The sequence below is a fragment of the Lepisosteus oculatus genome, chromosome 7 (genome assembly GCF_040954835.1).
Source record: "Lepisosteus oculatus isolate fLepOcu1 chromosome 7, fLepOcu1.hap2, whole genome shotgun sequence".
Classification (NCBI taxonomy): domain Eukaryota; kingdom Metazoa; phylum Chordata; class Actinopteri; order Semionotiformes; family Lepisosteidae; genus Lepisosteus; species Lepisosteus oculatus.
In genome coordinates, this window is record NC_090702.1 from 55,119,841 (window position 1) to 55,137,491 (window position 17,651).

At 46.6% G+C, this 17,651-nt stretch overlaps 2 protein-coding genes across 12 annotated transcripts in view; one reads left to right on the forward strand and one right to left on the reverse strand.

The window, feature by feature from the left end:
* The window catches only part of LOC138240836 (uncharacterized), a 16,062-nt gene extending 4,921 nt beyond the window's left edge, over nt 1-11,141 (forward strand). For 2 of the 3 annotated variants that reach the window (XM_069192828.1, XM_069192829.1), the window contains exons 6-17: nt 401-548; nt 1,793-1,913; nt 2,401-2,488; nt 3,125-3,230; nt 3,324-3,444; nt 4,185-4,263; nt 5,385-5,481; nt 5,993-6,113; nt 8,962-9,040; nt 9,397-9,481; nt 9,822-9,942; nt 10,296-11,141. In XM_069192828.1, the coding sequence (XP_069048929.1) occupies nt 401-548; nt 1,793-1,913; nt 2,401-2,488; nt 3,125-3,230; nt 3,324-3,444; nt 4,185-4,263; nt 5,385-5,481; nt 5,993-6,113; nt 8,962-9,040; nt 9,397-9,481; nt 9,822-9,942; nt 10,296-10,357 (1,228 nt within the window). In that variant the 3' untranslated portion in view covers nt 10,358-11,141. The remainder of the gene's footprint in view (nt 1-400; nt 549-1,792; nt 1,914-2,400; nt 2,489-3,124; nt 3,231-3,323; nt 3,445-4,184; nt 4,264-5,384; nt 5,482-5,992; nt 6,114-8,961; nt 9,041-9,396; nt 9,482-9,821; nt 9,943-10,295) is intronic. The other variant, XM_069192830.1, reaches the window with a different exon arrangement.
* scyl2 (SCY1 like pseudokinase 2) overlaps nt 10,664-17,651 on the reverse strand; it is a 27,232-nt gene continuing 20,244 nt past the window's right edge. For 7 of the 9 annotated variants that reach the window (XM_069192826.1, XM_069192824.1, XM_069192825.1 and 4 more), the window contains 5 exons: nt 17,289-17,389; nt 17,067-17,130; nt 16,306-16,395; nt 15,884-16,003; nt 12,075-15,398 (listed from right to left, as the gene is read on the reverse strand). In XM_069192826.1, coding sequence (XP_069048927.1) covers nt 14,760-15,398; nt 15,884-16,003; nt 16,306-16,395; nt 17,067-17,130; nt 17,289-17,389 — 1,014 coding nt within the window. In that variant the 3' untranslated portion in view covers nt 12,075-14,759. Of the gene's footprint in view, nt 10,744-12,074; nt 15,399-15,883; nt 16,004-16,305; nt 16,396-17,066; nt 17,131-17,288; nt 17,390-17,651 lie in introns of those variants that run through there. The other 2 variants (XR_011190115.1, XR_011190114.1) reach the window with 2 other exon arrangements.

The window sequence follows — 17,651 nt, forward strand, 5'->3', positions numbered from 1 at the left end:
GAGGTCACTACAGCCTGCGCACACGTGCCTCACGACCCGAGGTCACTACAGCCTGCGCACACGTGCCTCACGACCCGAGGTCACTACAGCCTGTGCATCGCGCTCTCGACCGCGGAAGGTGCCCTGGCTGGCGCCCGTTCCAGTCTAGCGATGCAGTTGGTGTGTCGCGCTGTGGGTATTTTCAGTTTCTCGGACACGTGGGTACGCTGCTTTCAGAACAATGAATTTCCTGTAGATATCCGTGCCTGCGTGCAGACAGGAATATGAGATACGTGTTGATGCAATGGAGATTCACACTCGCGGCCCGTGTTTGTGCGTTTCTCATACGTCGAGCTGAACGACCCTTGTTGTGTTTTGCGGACGCCTCCTCACCTCCGGCCTGTTCCCTTTTCCTCTTCAGCCCCATTTTCCTTGATTTTGATAAGATGGAGGTGCAGGGCGGAGCCCAGCTGAGTCTCCTGCGTCATAACCTGCTGGCGCCGGGCGACACAGAGGAGCACGGCTGGTACTTCTTTGACAATCGGCGCTGGTATGAATTTGGGACCCAGGTGAGCAAAATAAAAAAACAGAGAGATAAAAAAAATCAAACTCAGCACATACAGTATTAGCCCAGGCTTATGAAACCTGAAATCAGCCTGGGTCTTGTGAGTAGGCGAAGGACCAGGACTCCCCAAGCGCTGTCGCAGAATAGGCAGAGCTCTGCTGAGGGTGGCGTGGGATTAGTGGGTCAGGGCTCTGTCAGCTCTCAGTATACAGCGCTACCCTGCAACCTCCTGGGCAGTTGCACCCATGTGGTGCTGTTGCTGAAGGACACACTTCTCCTCCAATCAGCGCTGAGCCTCTGTAGGGGGCTGTACTTCCTGTCATGTGTTAATAGATGATTGGCCTGAAGGGCGTGGGCGTGTCAAAGGAGTCAGTCAGCACTCCCTCATTCTCTCCTGTGTGCAGTTGCAGTGTTTGTAGCTGTGAACAGAGATGTGATAAACATATATAATTGGCTCTTCCAAACCTGGTGGCTTTAAAAATAACTGTAATTCTAATTTAAAAAAACGGCATTAACATTTGCATTACTGAGATTTGCTTTATTATTTTATGCAACGTAAAAAAAAAATCCGGTAGGTTTACAGACCTGGATTAGCAAGTGTCCTAGTCTTATTTAAGTAAATTAGCATTAGTTTATGCGTGTACAGTATGAACATTATCTTCCTGATACATGTGAAGTAGCAGGTACTCCAGTCTAAGAAAAGTGATGGAGATTAATTAGGTCCTGGAAAACCACAGATTCATGTTAAACAATAATCTTTTACACTTGATAACATTTTTGCGAATGCACTGACTTTTTTTTAAAAGGCCTCGTTACTTAGGTAAAATCAATTCAAAACGACAGTATTCTCAACCACGGTCATTAAAGTTCAGAACTGTCTGACCCAGTGACCAATCTTCCAGTTCTAACATCGTACAGTGGTACAGTGGAATTTTCCATGTCTCCCAGCCAGAATTATGTTTGCCGATTGTGATGTTTTAGGTGTGCTATTTCGTCATCTTTGAGCCAATGTGCACAATTCAACATCCCCCCCCCTCCTCCCCAAAAAAACCCTTCACACTCTTCAGTATGGAAAGATCTCAGCAGTGCCTTCAGTACTTCCACAGGGGCCAGTATCCTGCCTTCTCTCGAGAGAGCTGGATGACATCCTCAGGTCAATCATCTGTAGTCCTACTGTAGCTACCACATAATCCTGAGGAGCTGAACAAATTGCTCTCGTTTGTAACTTTTCTGGTCCTCTTGCCCAAGGCCATGCCAAATTCCAACTCATCTGTGTGCAGCAGTGATGTGGAGCAGCAGTATAATCTCAATCCCAGAGGATCTTGCAACTTCACAGTGGGAAATGAGTCTTACTGCCTTAATTTCACAAGTAAGAAAACTGGACTGCTTTTTTCTCAACAAGACACACACTGCAATCTACAGAAGGATACCAGGATTAATGGCAGTAATCTAGTTTTCTGCTCCTTTTCAGTGCTCTGTAAAGATGTTTTGCACAGGTTTATCACACTTTGGCAGTGCAGCGGATAATTGAAATTACTTCATATATGCTATTTGTGAATGAAAAACAGATCAAACTATTTTCACATTTCAGCAGTTCAAGAACTTGAGCCTAAAAATAGTAATGTTCTTGAATTACAGAAAAGTCTGTAAACAGAAATTTGAAATTCTGGAGACAGAATGCTTTAAAAGGCTAGCATATTAAAAAAAACAGCTAGACAAAACATTTAACAGTGTGTTGTATTCCAAAGCATGCGTTCAATTTAGAGTGAAAAGTGCATATAAGTGCAATTCAGAGATTGTAGGCAATGTATTTTAATGTAAGATACTGTACACCACATTTTGCTTGCGTTTTCCAGCGATGACCCAAACTAACCTGTCCACTGGAACTCAGAGGAGGGTGAGACGACGACCAAAACTAAACTCCGTTGTCAAGAGGAAAAGCAGGTGCAGAAAACAAGTGTTAAAAACTGTGAATATAGAATCACCCTTGATCTGACTGTCCCGAAGGCATCATTTCTCAAGAATATACAATGCACTAGAAATACCTCATTTAGCATATTGCCTATGTCTCTGATCACCATGTTACAAAACAGATATTACTGCTCTGGAACCAGTCCAGAGAAGAACATCCGGATACATTTCAGGACTTATAGAAATGTCCTACACTGACAGGCTGAATGGACTGAACCTTTTTAGTCCTGAAAAAGTATTCATAATCCCCAAGGTCAGTGACAAAGTCAAGCCAATGGACTTTGATTCAACAGTGAGACATAAACCACTGGACACAATTGAAAACTGTGTGGAAGTACATTTAAAACCAAGAACAGCAGACACGTCTTTACACAAAGGGTCGTGGGAGTGTGGAACAAGCTATCCCACCATGTTGTTGAAGCCAATACCCATGGCTACCTTCAGGAAATAGGAATCTATATGGGGATAACGTGAAGATGCAATGACTGAGAAAGGCCCTTTCAAGGGAGGTGTGATTGTGACATAAACGCTGTTATTCATGTTGGTGAACTTGGAACTATAAAGTCAGTCAGAAGCTGTAATTAAATCCATGTCATTGCTTTGGTGCAGCCTGGCTGGCTCGGTGCAGGTCCACGCCGTGAGCTCGCCCCCTGCTGGTGGCTGGACGTGGGAGTTCCAGGGAGATGAAGGAGTGTGGACGGAATATGGGCTAAACGTAAGCGGCCTCTTCTTCCTCTGAATCCCCGGGCCCGTGGCGGCAGGCGATCCTGGCCGAGTGCTGGTGTAAGAGAGGCTGTGTGTTTTCCAGAGCGGCTCGGGCGCAGCGAGCTCTGTCAGCAGCCGTGATGTGGAGAGGAGCTACCAGCAGAACCCGCAGGGCCAGATGCAGTTCACAGCTGGGAGATTCAGCTATATTCTGGATTTCCTAGGTGCCTCCTCCTCGTTCCCACAAAGTTTCCCACATGTTACCGGGTATCTGATGAGCAATGACATGTTGTGTTGTGCACTTTCAGAATATTTCTTCTCTCAAAGCCAAACGGGAATGCTGTTCACCCAAGAGTCTCACTGAATCTTTTTTGTTAAAAAATCATCATCATCATAATAATAATTGCTTACACTTATACAGCTCTTTTCTGGACACTCCACTCAAAGCACATTACAGGTCATGGGGATCCCCTCCACCACCAGTGTGCAGCCCCACCTGGATGATGCACCAGTACTCTCCCCACACACCAGCTCTCAGAGGGGAGGAGAGCAGAGTGATGAAGCCAGTTCAGAGAGGGGGATTATTAGGAGGTCATGACTGGTAAAGGCCAGGGGGAAATTTGCCAGGACACTGAGATAACACCCCTACTCTTTTCGAGAAACACCCTGGGATTTATAATGACCACAGGACCCTGCAGTGTGGTATAACTGCTGGAAATACATTTCATGCTTCCTACAACCAGTCAGTACTAGATTCATTTTATTTGGGGCTGAGATTCATCACTTGCTTTTGATGCATTAAAAAAAAAAACATTAATTTAAAAACTTTTTTATGTCTGGCAGCTGCGTCAAGACAATCATCTTATCCAGGTCAATTGCCAACATTTTTCTCAGGCCTTCTCTAACAAGGGAAAATAGCTGTTAGAAAACAAAATGGCTTATAAATGCTGTGTCTGTTTTGTAGGGATGGTTCAAATCAACTGTGCCTTAGGAACCAGAAGATCAGTGAGGAGAGTTCAGAGGACAGCACAGCACACAGTCCGGTGAGCTCAGCAAGTCCTGCACCTCACGGCCCATGCTGCCTTTGAGGAAGCGTCCTGAAGTTCGGTCTCCCTCTTCAGACTGTCGATGCTGCCTCGCAGAGCCGGCGCCCTGGGTTCATTTCCTGGGCTGCTGTCTGTGTGGAGTTTGTATGTTCTCCCCATGTTTGCGTGGGTTTCCTCCCACAGGAAAGAGGACAGAGGGGTGGGACGGGCACACACTTTGACACCTGAAGGAAGCTCACAGCCAAAACCTTGTTTCTTCTTTCTACTTGACTGCCTGGAAATAAGCTCTTGTGTTTTTAGTCCTTCTGCCCCCTGATGCTGATATGGCCTCCTCACTAAACCACCATTAACAAGCACTCGTTCATAATCATCTTATTGCATTACCATAATTATCACAGTTGGCCACGCTGTCACTTCAGATTATGTAGAGTAGTTTTCAACTGTGTTCAGTAGCTGCTCTTATTCTTAGCATCGTCAATAGCCTTCGGGGAAAGTGTCAAAACATTTTGAAATCATTTTATAGGGAAAAAGTAAATAACTGGTCAGAAGAAAATTATGATTTGAAGATTTATGTTTTCCACTACCAATCCCCGAGCAATTTCTATGTATTATACCATCAGAAAATGTACAGCTGAAATATAGTAAAGCATTCAGCAGCTTTTTTTTTAACATTATAATACTAAGAGGCTGTTCACAGGCAAAACACAGGTGAGACTTGGGGTCCCAGAGAGTACTACTGTTTTTAAATTTGTCATTAAAATTTAGCACCATCTGTTGGTTAACTTGCTCTTCTTTCTTGAACTGACACAGCTCTGTGGAAAGGTACCTGAGGATCTTGCTCTGCTCTGTTCAATCTACTTGAGGTCATTCGCAAAAATCCAAGATTCTCTCCAGTTATTAGAAGTTCTCATTTGCCCAAGACCTGACGTTGCTGGTCTGGCCCACAGGCAGCTCTCGCCTGGGGGCGTGTGGAGTCTGAGGCTGTCCGTGCTGATGCTCACCTGCAGTGTGTAGGAGGTTGCAGGGGTTTGGAAGTTCAGTGACTAATAGTCAGACGGTTGAATGAATGTCGGACCTTGTGTTTCGCTCCAGTCATGACCTCCTTCTTGTCCCAACAGAATGCCCAGCCTCTCCCTGCCTGTCCCGCCCTCCACTGGCCATCCAGTCTGGGAATTCAGAGGCGATGAAGGGGTGTGGATTGAGTACAATACCGGTGTAAGAGTGCTTCACTTTTTATGGACTATTGCCAGACCTGTGATTTTACTGAAGCCAGTGGTTTGAGTAAGTGTCTAAGGGTGGTGGGAGTGTGAAACACCCTGGCATCTTTCAGATTGACAGCTGGATGAGATCCTGGGTCAATCAGGAACTGGCAAACACATGGGCTAAACAGGCTGAATGGCTCCTCTCACCTAAAATCTTTAAATTCCTAAGAAACTATGCATTTTTGTGACATTACCTAGATCATGGAATGTAGGTGCCTTACAGCTTGATTAATGAAAAGTGAAACCACAGTTCCTACGTTTGAGATACAGTTTGTGACTGTGGAGCGATCGGTCATGCTTTGCTGTAATTGTGTGACGAGCGCAAAACAATAATCCTCTTATTGAAGTTAATGAAGCTTTGTTGTCAAAGCCTTGAGGAGTACAGTATATGGTGTGGAGTTAAGAGACACTGAATATTTGTTCATGAAGGAATGAGAAAGGTCTCTGGTTTGCTGTGTTTCCAGAGCGGCGCAGGGCTGGCGAGCTCTGTGAGTAGTGATGACATCGAGAGGAACTACCAGCAGAACCCACATGGTCAGGTCCACTTCACCGCAGGGAAATACAGCTACATTCTGGACTTCCCAGGTGCGCCCTACAGCGTGTACAGTGCCTGCAGCTCACTCAATCGCTGTTTATCAGCAACAATTCTTAACCCCCAGCCGCAACATATAAATGTCATTACATTTGTATAAATGCTGGAGTTTATTTGAAACTGATATTTTTGGTTAATGCACCTCCTGGTGTGGCAGAAGGGCTGTTATGTGCAGTATCTGCTTCTTTAGTTCACATTTTAAAAGGATGGGGTTGTACATTGTCCCTCATGCAACAGTGACAATCCAGCTTCTCCAGGCAGAGCTGAGCCCTGTTGAGAATGTTAGGGCTTCTGTCATCGTAACAGGGTCTCGTTACAGCACCACTACAGTCACCTGTACAAGGGAAAATGGCTTTTAAGAGATGTATTACTCTACACACACAATGTAAGTCATCGGCTTTAAGCCCGTTTCCCCCAAACTACTCAAGTAACTTTGAAATATAAAGGATTAGGTTTTAACATTAACTTTTCCCAACACACAAATTTGTATAACAGCAATGTGAATAGTAATTAGCTGCCCATTTTAAAATACTAGCTCCTATATAGTGTACAGTGCAGTCCATAAGTATCTGGACAGTGACACTATTCTTGCTGTTTTGGCTCTGTACTCCAGTACATTGGATTTGAAATGAAACAATGACTATGGGGTTAAAGTGCAGAATGTCACCTTTAATTCGAGCGTATTTACGTCTATATTGGGTGAACCATATAGGAATCACAGCCCTTTTTATACATAGTCCTCCCATTTCAGGGAACCAAAAGTATTTGGACACATTAACATAATCTTAAATAAAATTTGCCATATTTGCAAATCCTTTGCAATTGATAATAATAATAATAATAATTGCTTACACTTATATAGCGCTTTTTCTGGACACTCCACTCAAAGCGCTTTACAGGTAATGGGGACTCCCCTCCGCCACCACCAATGTGCAGCATCCACCTGGATGATGCGACGGCAGCCATAGTGCGCCAGAACGCTCACCACACATCAGCTATCAGTGGGGAGGAGAGCAGAGTAATGAAGCCAATTCACAGAGGGGGATTGTTAGGAGGCCATGATTGATAACAGCCGATGGGGAAATTTGGCCAGGATGCCGGGGTTACACCCCTACTCTTTTCGAGAAACACCCTGGGATTTTTAATGACCACAGAGAGTCAGGACCTCGGTTTTACGTCTCATCCGAAGGACGGCGCCTGTTTTACAGTATAGTGTCCCCGTCACTACACTGGGGCATTAGGACCCACATGAGCCGCAGGGTGAGCGCCCCCTGCTGGCCCCCCTAACACCTCTTCCAGCAGCAACCTTAGTTTTTCCCAGGAGGTCTCCCATCCAGGTACTGACCAGGCTCACACCTGCTTAGCTTCAGTGGGTTGCCAGTTGTGAGTTGCAGGGTGATATGGCTGCCGGCCATTGATGACTGCCTGACGTCTGCAACCCATAGACATCACCAGACATTGGGCATCTTTCCTGGTGATTCAGCCATTTTCAGTTCCTGCTTCTTTCGAGGGCTTTTTGCTTTCGGTCTTGTCTGCAGTAAGTGAAACGCAGGCTCAGAGGGATTCAGGTCGGGCGATTGACTTGGCCAGTCAAAAACATCCCACATTTTTTGCCCTGAAAAACTCCATAGTTGCTTTAGCAGTATGTTTGGGGTCATTGTCCTGCTGTAAGGTGATGCGCTGTCCAGTGAGTTTTGAAGCATTTGGTTGGATCTGACCAGATAAGATGCTTCTGTACACTTCAGAATTCATCCTGCTGCTGCCGTCTGCAGTCACATCATCAAGAAAGACAAGTGAGCCAGGTCCACTGGCAGCCACACATGCCCAATCCAGGACACCACCTCCACCATGTTTCACAGATGAGGCGGTATGCTTTGGATCAGTTCCAAAGTTTTTGAGCAGTTCCTTTTTTTCTCCATACTTTTCTCTTTCCATCACTCTGGTACAGGTTAATCTTCATCTCATCTGTCCATAAGGCTTGGTCCCGGAACTCTAGAGGCTTTTTTATGTACTTTTTTAGCAAATTGTAAACTGGCCTTTCTGTTCTAGAGGCTTACAGTGGTTTGCATCTTGTGGTGAACCCTCTGAGGTTATGCTGGTGTATCCTTCTCTTTATGGTAGTCTTTGACACATCTGTGCCTACATCCTGGAGAGTGTTCCTGATCTGTTCAACAGTCGAAAAGGGGTTTTTCTTCACGACTGAAAGTATTCTTCGGTCATCCACTACTGTGGTCTTCTGTGGTCTACCAGGTCGTTTGATGTTGCTAAGCTCACCAGTGCCTTCTTGCTTCTTAACAATGTACCAGACAGTTGATTTTGACACACCCAATGTTTTGGCTATGTCTCTGATTGATTTATTCTGATTTTTCAGCCTCCAATTTTAATGGTATTAACACTTCTTTGGTCCTCATGTTGAGAGACAACAGCAACAGACTCCAGATGCAAATGCCACATCTAGCTGGCCAAGAAACAACTGAGCAGCCAATTGTCCAAATACTTTTGGTTCCCTGAAATGGGAGGAGTATGTGTAAAAAGGGCTGTGATTCCTATATGGTTCACCCAATATAGACGTAAATACGCTCGAATTAAAGCCGACGTCCTGCACTTTAACCCCATAGTCATTGTTTCATTTCAAATCCAATGTGCTGGAGTACAGAGCCAAAACAGCAAGAATTGTGTCACTGTCCAGATACGTATGGACTGCACTGTGTATATAATATATAGAGTGTATATTGTGTAGGATAAAGTCTCATTATATAAAAGGCATTTTACTGTTTAGGTAAGATAAGTTAACTTGGTTTTAACCATGCATTGTTAAATGTCTGCTTCGTTGATTCATAGGAATGTTTCAGAAAAATAACTCATATGGGACCAAACGAGATGTGAGAAGAACGATTAAGGGGACTTCGTCAGCAAGCAGGTATGAGCTGTGCCAAAGTCCCAGGTTTACAGGTCCTGGTTAAATGTTTCACCGATTGCTGGCCAGTATTGTAGCTCCATTGGTTGTTGTAAAAGAAAAGCTGCCAACGTATTATTTACCCTATCAGTTTTTCACGCAGTTTTTGTGTGCATATTATTTCAGTCTTTCTCATTAAAATACTGGAGTAAGAATTTTAACCATATGCTTTTTGTGTGTAAAGACAATAATCTTAGTCCGGTGATTCCATACTGAAACAAGATGGTCTTATTTCTTTTTATCTGAAGTTTAGATAATGACTGGAGATTGTGTTCTGGAGAACTATGAGAGTAAAGCACTGGTATATTCTATCCACACAGTTTTAGTGCCTTTCAGACATCGGTAAATACCAACTGTTCCTGGCAGTTTAAAGATGTGGATGGCACCTGGAACGAATATGTTCAGGTAAAAATGAAAATTCTTCTTTCACGATTGTCCTAAGGCAGCTCTTTTACACAGAATGTTTTTCTGATGGATTTGAACGGTGAACAGTGAATTGGATCAATTAACTACTGACCACCAAACAAGCTAGATAGGGCAAATTGTTTGTCACTTTTATGTTTCAAATCAATTAAATTGATTCAGATCAATCACATTTTCAGTACATTTAAATCTAATTTACAGTCGATCAAAATAATTACGCAAACTACATCTTACAGAGCAAATTAGGACTGTAATTATGTCTTCAGTGTTTTGAGATAACTACCTTATATGCTTGAAAAAGTAAAGCAGGTGTCTCTTGCAGAGTGCAGCTGGAGGTGGGAGCTCTGTCTCCTGTGATGACATTGAGAGGAGTTACCTGCAGAATCCAACAGGAACCTTGAACTTCAGCGCAGGGCTTTTCAACTACATACTGGACTTTTCAGGTAGGCATCATAATTGAGCTAAGAAAATCACCTAGCAAAACATTTAAAAAGTACTCGTTGAGTGTTTTGGATATAAAACTGACCCCCAGGCCTGAAGAACTGCAGGTTGTTTTTCTCAAGCGGACTGAAACGGCAAGGTTAGGACCTTGCAGGCGCTGTCCGGAGGAGTCTGACAACGTCTTTCTGTTTAGTGTCCAGAATGGTAATCGACAGCATCTTGCGTTCAGGGGAGTATCTTTAAACTCAGTTAAGAACGCATAGTTCTTGAAACAAAAAGCCACCTGAGTTAAAAAAAGTGGTTGGCTGTAATGTTTTAATCATTTTCTGCTCATGTGATTTTTACTGTTTTGCAGCCATGACGCAGACGAATCTCATAACTGGTACGACTCGGCAGGTTCGCCGCCTGCAGCCCTGACCTCCCTGCTCTGAGGGGTCCGACGGGACTGGGACCCCCAGGGGCACACAAGGCCTTGGGGGCTCTTGACTTCTTTCTGCCCAAGACGAGATCTCCGGGACGAGGGCCTGTACCTTGTTCGTGTGAGGAGGGAAACTGGTCTTGCGCGTTATTTGCCAAAACAAGTCGTGTTCCTGAGCAATAATTCTGACTGTGACTGACTTACTGCCAAGGGTGAAGCTGAAGACAGCAGCACTGATCCACACAGAACCTCCGAACAACCTGCAGCCCTCTCCTGCCCACGGAGCTGCCCGTTGTTTCAGTGGTATAATGATCCTCTTGCCCTCAGATTGTTCTTCCATTGTTCTTTATCGGCATACTGTCGTGAAATTTAATTTCTGTTCAGACTGGAGAGAACATAAAACTTTCTAAGCTGTAGTTGAGGAACAAGCCATAATGACCGAAGCAAGGCACTTGTCCTGCCTTTAACTTGAGAAGAAACTCAGATGGAATTGAGCTGCAGGGAAGAAACGCTGCAGTGTGGTTCAAATGCCTCAACGCTTTCGAAATCAGGGTTGTAATTCAAGAGTACATGTATAGCCTGGTGCCTCCTTATGCACTTTAAGGAATGCATTAAACCCCCACATTTATAGTTTTTTTATTTTTAACTTTTCAGAAGTCTTTCTAAACCAGGCACAATTTTAAGCTGGGATCTGTGCAATAAAAGCAAATTCCAATTTTCAAAGTAGTTAGTCGGTGCAATTTGTCTTCGGAATGAGCAACAATAAATGGATCCTGACAAGAACCACATTTGTCCGCAGGTTTGTTGACCTATATTTCTTAGTACTCTTGGCAGGGAAAATGAATTCAAAAGCTGCTTTCAAGCTAAAGCTCTTACAAGTTGCATTTGACTTTTTGATTGGTATCAATCCAGAACCGATTTCTGAGAGTAGTCCTCATTCAGGTGTGCACTCTCAAATGGGAGTAAGGAAAAAACACTTATGTTGAGCATGCCTGATACTGTGTCACTTCTGTAGTACACGTCTGATAGCCTCTCCCATGGCAGGTGTGTCCAACACCATGCCACTCCCACAGTGGGTGTGTCCAATGTAGCCCCTCCTATTGTGGGTGTGCCTGATACACAGCCACTCCCACAGTAGGCATGTCTGAAAGTGTCATTCCCACCTGTCTGTTCCTCATCAACTTATTTCAGCAAGAGCTGGTTAATCAGAAATACCTCAACACCCTTGACGTTGGGCATCTAGGAAAGACTAAAGAAACAAGAAGACCAATTAAGTCATCAATTAAAACCGAGTTCAGCTGGATTTGAGTTCAGCGCTGGGATAGATACGGTGTTCCTACAGGAAAGGCGCTGGGATAGAAAAGGTGTCCCTCCAGGAAATGCGTTGGGATAGAAGGCATTATGAGAGATAAGACTCACTAATTAAGAAACATGTCTAAGTTCTAGAAACTGAAAGGGTAAAATACTAGTGGCATGGGATCTTAACAGATGAGCTATTCCTCTTGGTCTTCTTGAAAGGGCAGTTTACAGGGCTGTAAGAGCTTTAGTCTGGCACAATGGGCACACAGCAGTCACTCCCAATAGGCTGTTTGCTTCTGTACACTAGAGCCATGCTTGTCTTTGTATCTCAGTATGCCATCTTTCAATTTAAACATTTCCCTCACTGCATGAACCATTTCATGCACTTAGTACAAAAATGTTGAAACACACCATAAAAACAAACAAATGCAAAAGAGATTTAATTTAGATTAGAGCCAAGAGGGTAATTTTTGGTTTTACAAGTAATGGATTTCTTTTCTACAGTGGGGACTGAAATTTACATTAAAATAATACTAAGCCTCTTTGTCCTCACTCAGCAGAATGGCAGAAACTGTTTACAAAACACCATACCATGTAGGCACATGTAGGAAAACGAACAATTCTTTTTCCAAAATATTTCAAAATGCAGTGAAGAATCGGAGACAGGATGCGGCCCATCTAGCCCATTTGGCTAGTAGTAGAAAACTGATCTGAAGATCTATCCAGCTGTTTTTCTGAATGAAATCAGGCTGCTTTTTTCCCCACACTCCCACCACCCTTTGTGTAAAGAGACGCCTCCTCTCATCCAGTCGTCTTGAGCTCAGGGCAGCAGCTCAAGCACCGTGGCCGTGCAGCGCGAACTGAACTGACCTGATCGTGCAGTGAAGTTGCCTTTGGAAAGGATCTTTTCTTCCTCTTACAAGCAGTATTGCTTTACTTCCCTAGAAAGGGACGTCTGTTACGCCCAGCTGCGTAGGTTAAGAACACGCATACCTTCCAGACCAGTTTCTTTCAAAATCGACGGATACCAGCCATGGCAGGATGCATGCATGCATGTTCAGTCAGATGAAAAGTGGGCAGTCAGCAGTGTAGGCAGCCGTCCCTTTACACAGAACAGTCTCACCACAGGAAGCCCACAAAGATGCAACACAGAACATTTATTAGATATCTTTATCTAAAGAATCTGAAATTCGGTATAAGAATAGTTCTGATTTTTTTGGAAACAGTTGTCCAGTGATGTCATACAATGATATCATACCCAAGCTGTCCCTTTCCGTTTCACTAATCACCACAACCAAACACCACAGTGCAGCAGACATCAGGGCCCGTGCTGAAACACTGGAACCGTTGCAGTGCATCTAACTGAGGGGCCTGCCTGCAGAAAGGGGGTGACTGTCCTTCTGGGGGTGGCTCTGCGCAAGGCTTCTCCGTCACCCCTGGGTGCTCTGCTCCCATGCAGCTTAAAACCCCGACTGTGGTCTGTGGTCGCCAATGCAAACCGTGTTGAAAGGGAATGTTCCACCATTAACACCCCACAGTGCCAGTCCGGTCCATTTTCTGAGACAAAGGCTTAAAACGCTGCAGTGGCGTAGCCGAGAAATCTCACGAGCTGAAGATCAGAGTGGGCGCTGTACAGGGTTGCTGTGCTCTAGTGCACAATGTACTGCCACTAACGCCCTCTGCTGGGGCCTTCTGGTCTGTACTTAATAAAGACTATTAGGTGCGCCTTTAGCTTTCATATCCCAAAAAGTCAGAAAAATCTATTAATTCGCAGATCGCTCTCTTCTTGCCATCGAGTTGGCACAAGCGTCGGGCTTCCTCATGGTTTCTCGCCCGTCAACGCGGTGTCAGAGGTCCAGGTTGCCATGGCAATGAAATATGTCACAGAAAGTGAACCGGCACCAGCATCAAGATGACACTGAATAAATTATCGTGCACAAGAAAACAACACAATTAAGGCTCAACATCTGACAAACACAACATACTGTATACTTACAGTTGCACTGGAAGATAAAAAAAAATCTATGCTCTATTTAAAAGTGGTCTATTGCTGGACACATTTGTTTCTTGGACAATCCTTTACATTACACATTAGTCTGTCCTCCTAACTCCTTCAAGTCCCTGCCAAAGTCAATTAAAAATTATATACAATTAAATCTTTACTTTCATTTCTAAGCAGATCGAAAGCCTAGGACTATACCCTTTTCTACAGTGCTTCACTGTTATGCTCAGCAAACAGCATTTCACATAAAAGATGCAGATACAACTGCCCAAGACTGGCTGAGATGTTCCATAACAACGATACTCTCAAGCAACGCTGTCTGGTCCTAGATCCCAAAAAATAGAGGCCTGCAAAATGTCTTCAACCAAGGCAGCGTGCCAGCCTGTGATGCAACGGCTGCTGCCTGCCCATAAAAACACAGACATCATAATTCGGTTTGGAAATTGCACAGCAGTAGTATTCCTTAAAAAATACATCACCCCTGTACGTATCACATTCATAGAATAAGGCCCTGTGGTATTACAAAGCAGCAAAAAAAAATTAAAATAAAGAAAGAAGGTATGAAGATTTTAAGATGAAAATGAGAAAACGGGGTATTCTGGAATAGTCTATCCAGCATTTTTACCATGGGCAGGTTTGTCATGTGCCTTTAAGTGTTGTGTGATTGTCTGAAGTTTAGACACAGAACTTTGTGAATGTCTACATCAGAATCCTCCATTTTAACAGAAGAGCGCTGTGTAACTAAACATTTGGAAACCTCAGGTGTGGTCCCAATTAATCAAAGAACAGTGTTTCTTTCTGGTGTGTTTCCTGTGTAACCTGCAGGTCATTCTTATACATCAGTACAAAAGCTTCCTTATTCCTCCCCTAGACGGTTTCGCACACCTGTCCTTTAAAGCAGATGGTGCTACAGCCGCGCACACGAAATACAGGATGATTGCAGTGCTACCTTTCCACCCTAAAGCCCGAAACAGTACGCTAATAACCAGAGGAATACTGAGGCCGAAAGAGGAGAAATTCAGAACGATCTGCTTCAGCGCACCCCTGCCGTCTTTCTTTAGGTTCTCGGATGTGAAGATGGAAGTCTCTCGGACAGAGTCTTAGCCGAAGAGGTCCTTCAGGTCATTGCTGGCGGAGGCGCTGGTCTTCATGGTGCTGCCGGGCGCGGAGGGCACGCCGGGCTGGGGGAAGTTCTGGGGGCTGTAGAAGGGGTTCGCCTGCATGCTGAAGCCCCCCTGCCCCAGCATGCCGGGCGGCGCGGCGCCCAGGGGCGCGCTCATGTTCTGGGGGGCCTGGGGTCCCACAAACTGGTGGAGCCACGGGCTGGGCGCGGCCGTCACGGGAGCTGGCTTGGTGGCCATTTGGTTCAAGCTGACTTTGGGCTTCTGGGACCCAAAGAGGGAGTCCAGGGCGGACATGTCCGTCGGCCTGCTGGGCCCCACGGCGCCCGGCTGGCCCAGCCCCGCCAGGGAGCCGAAGCCGGGCGTGCTTGCGGTGCTGGCCATGCCGCCATACACGTTCTGGGCCGGGGGCAGCCCGCGGGCCAGGCCCGAGGACGGGAAGCCCCCGCCGGAGCTGAAGCCGTTGCTCACGGCCCCCGCGGAGCTCAGGCTCCCCATCGGAGACGCGGAGGAGAAGCCGGGGCCGAGGCCCTGCGGGGCGGCGGGCTTGGCGGAGCTCAGAGACAGGTTCCCCAGCGAGGACACGTTGTCCAGCAGAGTGCTCGTCAGGTCCTTCGCCTAGGGCACAGGAAAACCGCCCGTCAGTACACCCGCGGGCCAGGCCCGCTTTCCTTCACCGCGGAAACGTCAGCGCCACCTCCTGGTGCTGTTATGCAGTGGGCCAACGCTTTGATCCAAAGCAATTTAAACTGGTTCCCATTTGTACAGCCGGGCGTTTTACCGAAATGGGCAGAGTGAAACGCCTGGCTCGAGGCTCCAGGAGTGCCCCTGACACAGGGAGGCACTGCAATCTGCCACAGATGTCTAGAGGCCCGAGACCATTTCCAGTCATGCTAAACACCCTAAAGAATATAAATCAAACCGTGGGAACAGGATTCCTTCCTCTGTTCCTTAATTTAATCACAACTGCCCTTTTTGGATCTGGATCAACTCACAACTAAACACACATTAGATTAACTTCCAACAAGAAATAAACAACATATTACAAATAAAGCCTCATTCCAGCGCTGGTCGCTCACGGACGACGGGGTTCCCAGTCTGACCTGTTTCACAGACGCTGTCGGCTTCACGTTCCTGGGAGCCAGCGGCAACTGATTCCTCAGCTTCTCTGCCTGCTCCTGCTCCTTGGCCAGTCGCTGCTTCTCCTCCAGCGTGAGCGAAACCTGGAGAAAGAATGCGAATGCAGTGAAAGGGCACAGGGCGCTCTGGCCAGCCAAGGGAGCCGGAGGACCAATGCCGGTCCCTGCGGGCCAGACAGCGGCTCTGAAAGGAATTCGGCTCCTAGGCCCTTGGACCGCTGAACACGTTGGTCGCCTTATAACCACTGCGTTGCAGAAGTAAAATAAAAATCCCAAACTTCCGAGTAGGGAAAAAAAAACAACTTGCAAGTATTCCAAACGAGCAACGTGCTGGTTCTATGAAGGAAGGCAACCCAGCCGGGTGAGAGGCCAGCAGCTGGACTCACCCTGGACGGGGGGGCGGCCGAGGCCGCCGGCCTGCTGTCCTTTCCGTCCGAGCTGGTGCTCCCCGTGTCCGCCCCGAAGATCTTGTCCATCTGGAATTGGAGAGCCGGGTTTGAAAACACAGCGCACCCACAACCTGGCCTGCGCAGACTGGCTAGAAACGGTGGAAAACTAAACTGGCTCGGTCAGCAGAAATGAGTTATTTATTGATTGCTGTGAGATCCTTCATAAAAAGATGAGAATGAAGACAGTGTGTTCTTTGATAGTCTTTTAATAGAGGGATTAATTAATAGAAACCAGGAAAACAAGTGCTGCAACTCGGGACTGGAGCCTGGTAGATAAAGCAGGCCTTCGGCCTCTCCCGCCTTGTACAGCTCCACACGAGCCTCCTCCTCAACACTGAACCGAGTCTCACGCTGCAGTTTCTCAACTGCCTCTTCAACAGGCCTGAGTGGCTCCACCTGTCCGGGCGTTTGCCCAAGAGCACAGGTTGGCCACGGGTTTAAGCCTGGCTCACGTCACGACTGCCCCAGACTCCCCCTGCAGTGCCCCCGGGGTGGGGTAGGGTTAGCCCAACAGGGCTCTCGTGTTTTTTCTCTCTTCACACATTTTAAAGGGTTCGTGCCTGTTGCAAAACCCACTGGGGGAACATATTTTAAAAGGTGGACACGTGGTGAAGATGACAAAGAGATAGCTGAAGGGGGAAAACTGGCAAACACAGCACAGCTAGCTCCTGCGTGCAAGCGTCACCGGGGGGGTTTACCTGGTTGCCGGGGCTGGTCTTCGGCTCTTCGGGCTTGTTTAACTGACTCGAGATATCCAGACCCCTGAGCAACAGAACAGAAACAACGTGAAGCGCAGATTCGACAGAAAACGACATCGCCCGGCACGCCGAGGCACAGCGCCACAGCTGCGCCGGCCCGGCCGAAGCCCCCCGAGCACGCAGCGATGTGGACCAGCAGGAGCACCGCCTCGCTCTGCCTACCTCTGCTGCTCCTGCATGACGTGCAGCTGCTCCAGTTTGGTCTTGTGCTCGGTCTCCATGCGACTCAACATGTCTTTGATGACAGCCATGAAGGAATTGAACTTGTGCAAAAAAAAACATACAGAAAACATTTTAGGGACTGCAGAGCTCTTGGTGCAGTCAGCGGGCGAGCGCGTCGCCAGTGGTGCGCAGCGCCAAGCCTCTCAGTCCCCTGTCTATGATGGCACCTCTTCCCCATCGCCTTCATTCTGGAGCACAGGCTCCTGTGGGAACAATTAGCAGCTCATCTGCTTGGCCAGACTGCAAGACCCTCAAGTGAATTGTTATCCACACCCCACCCCGGTGACTCGGCAGCCCAGGGGA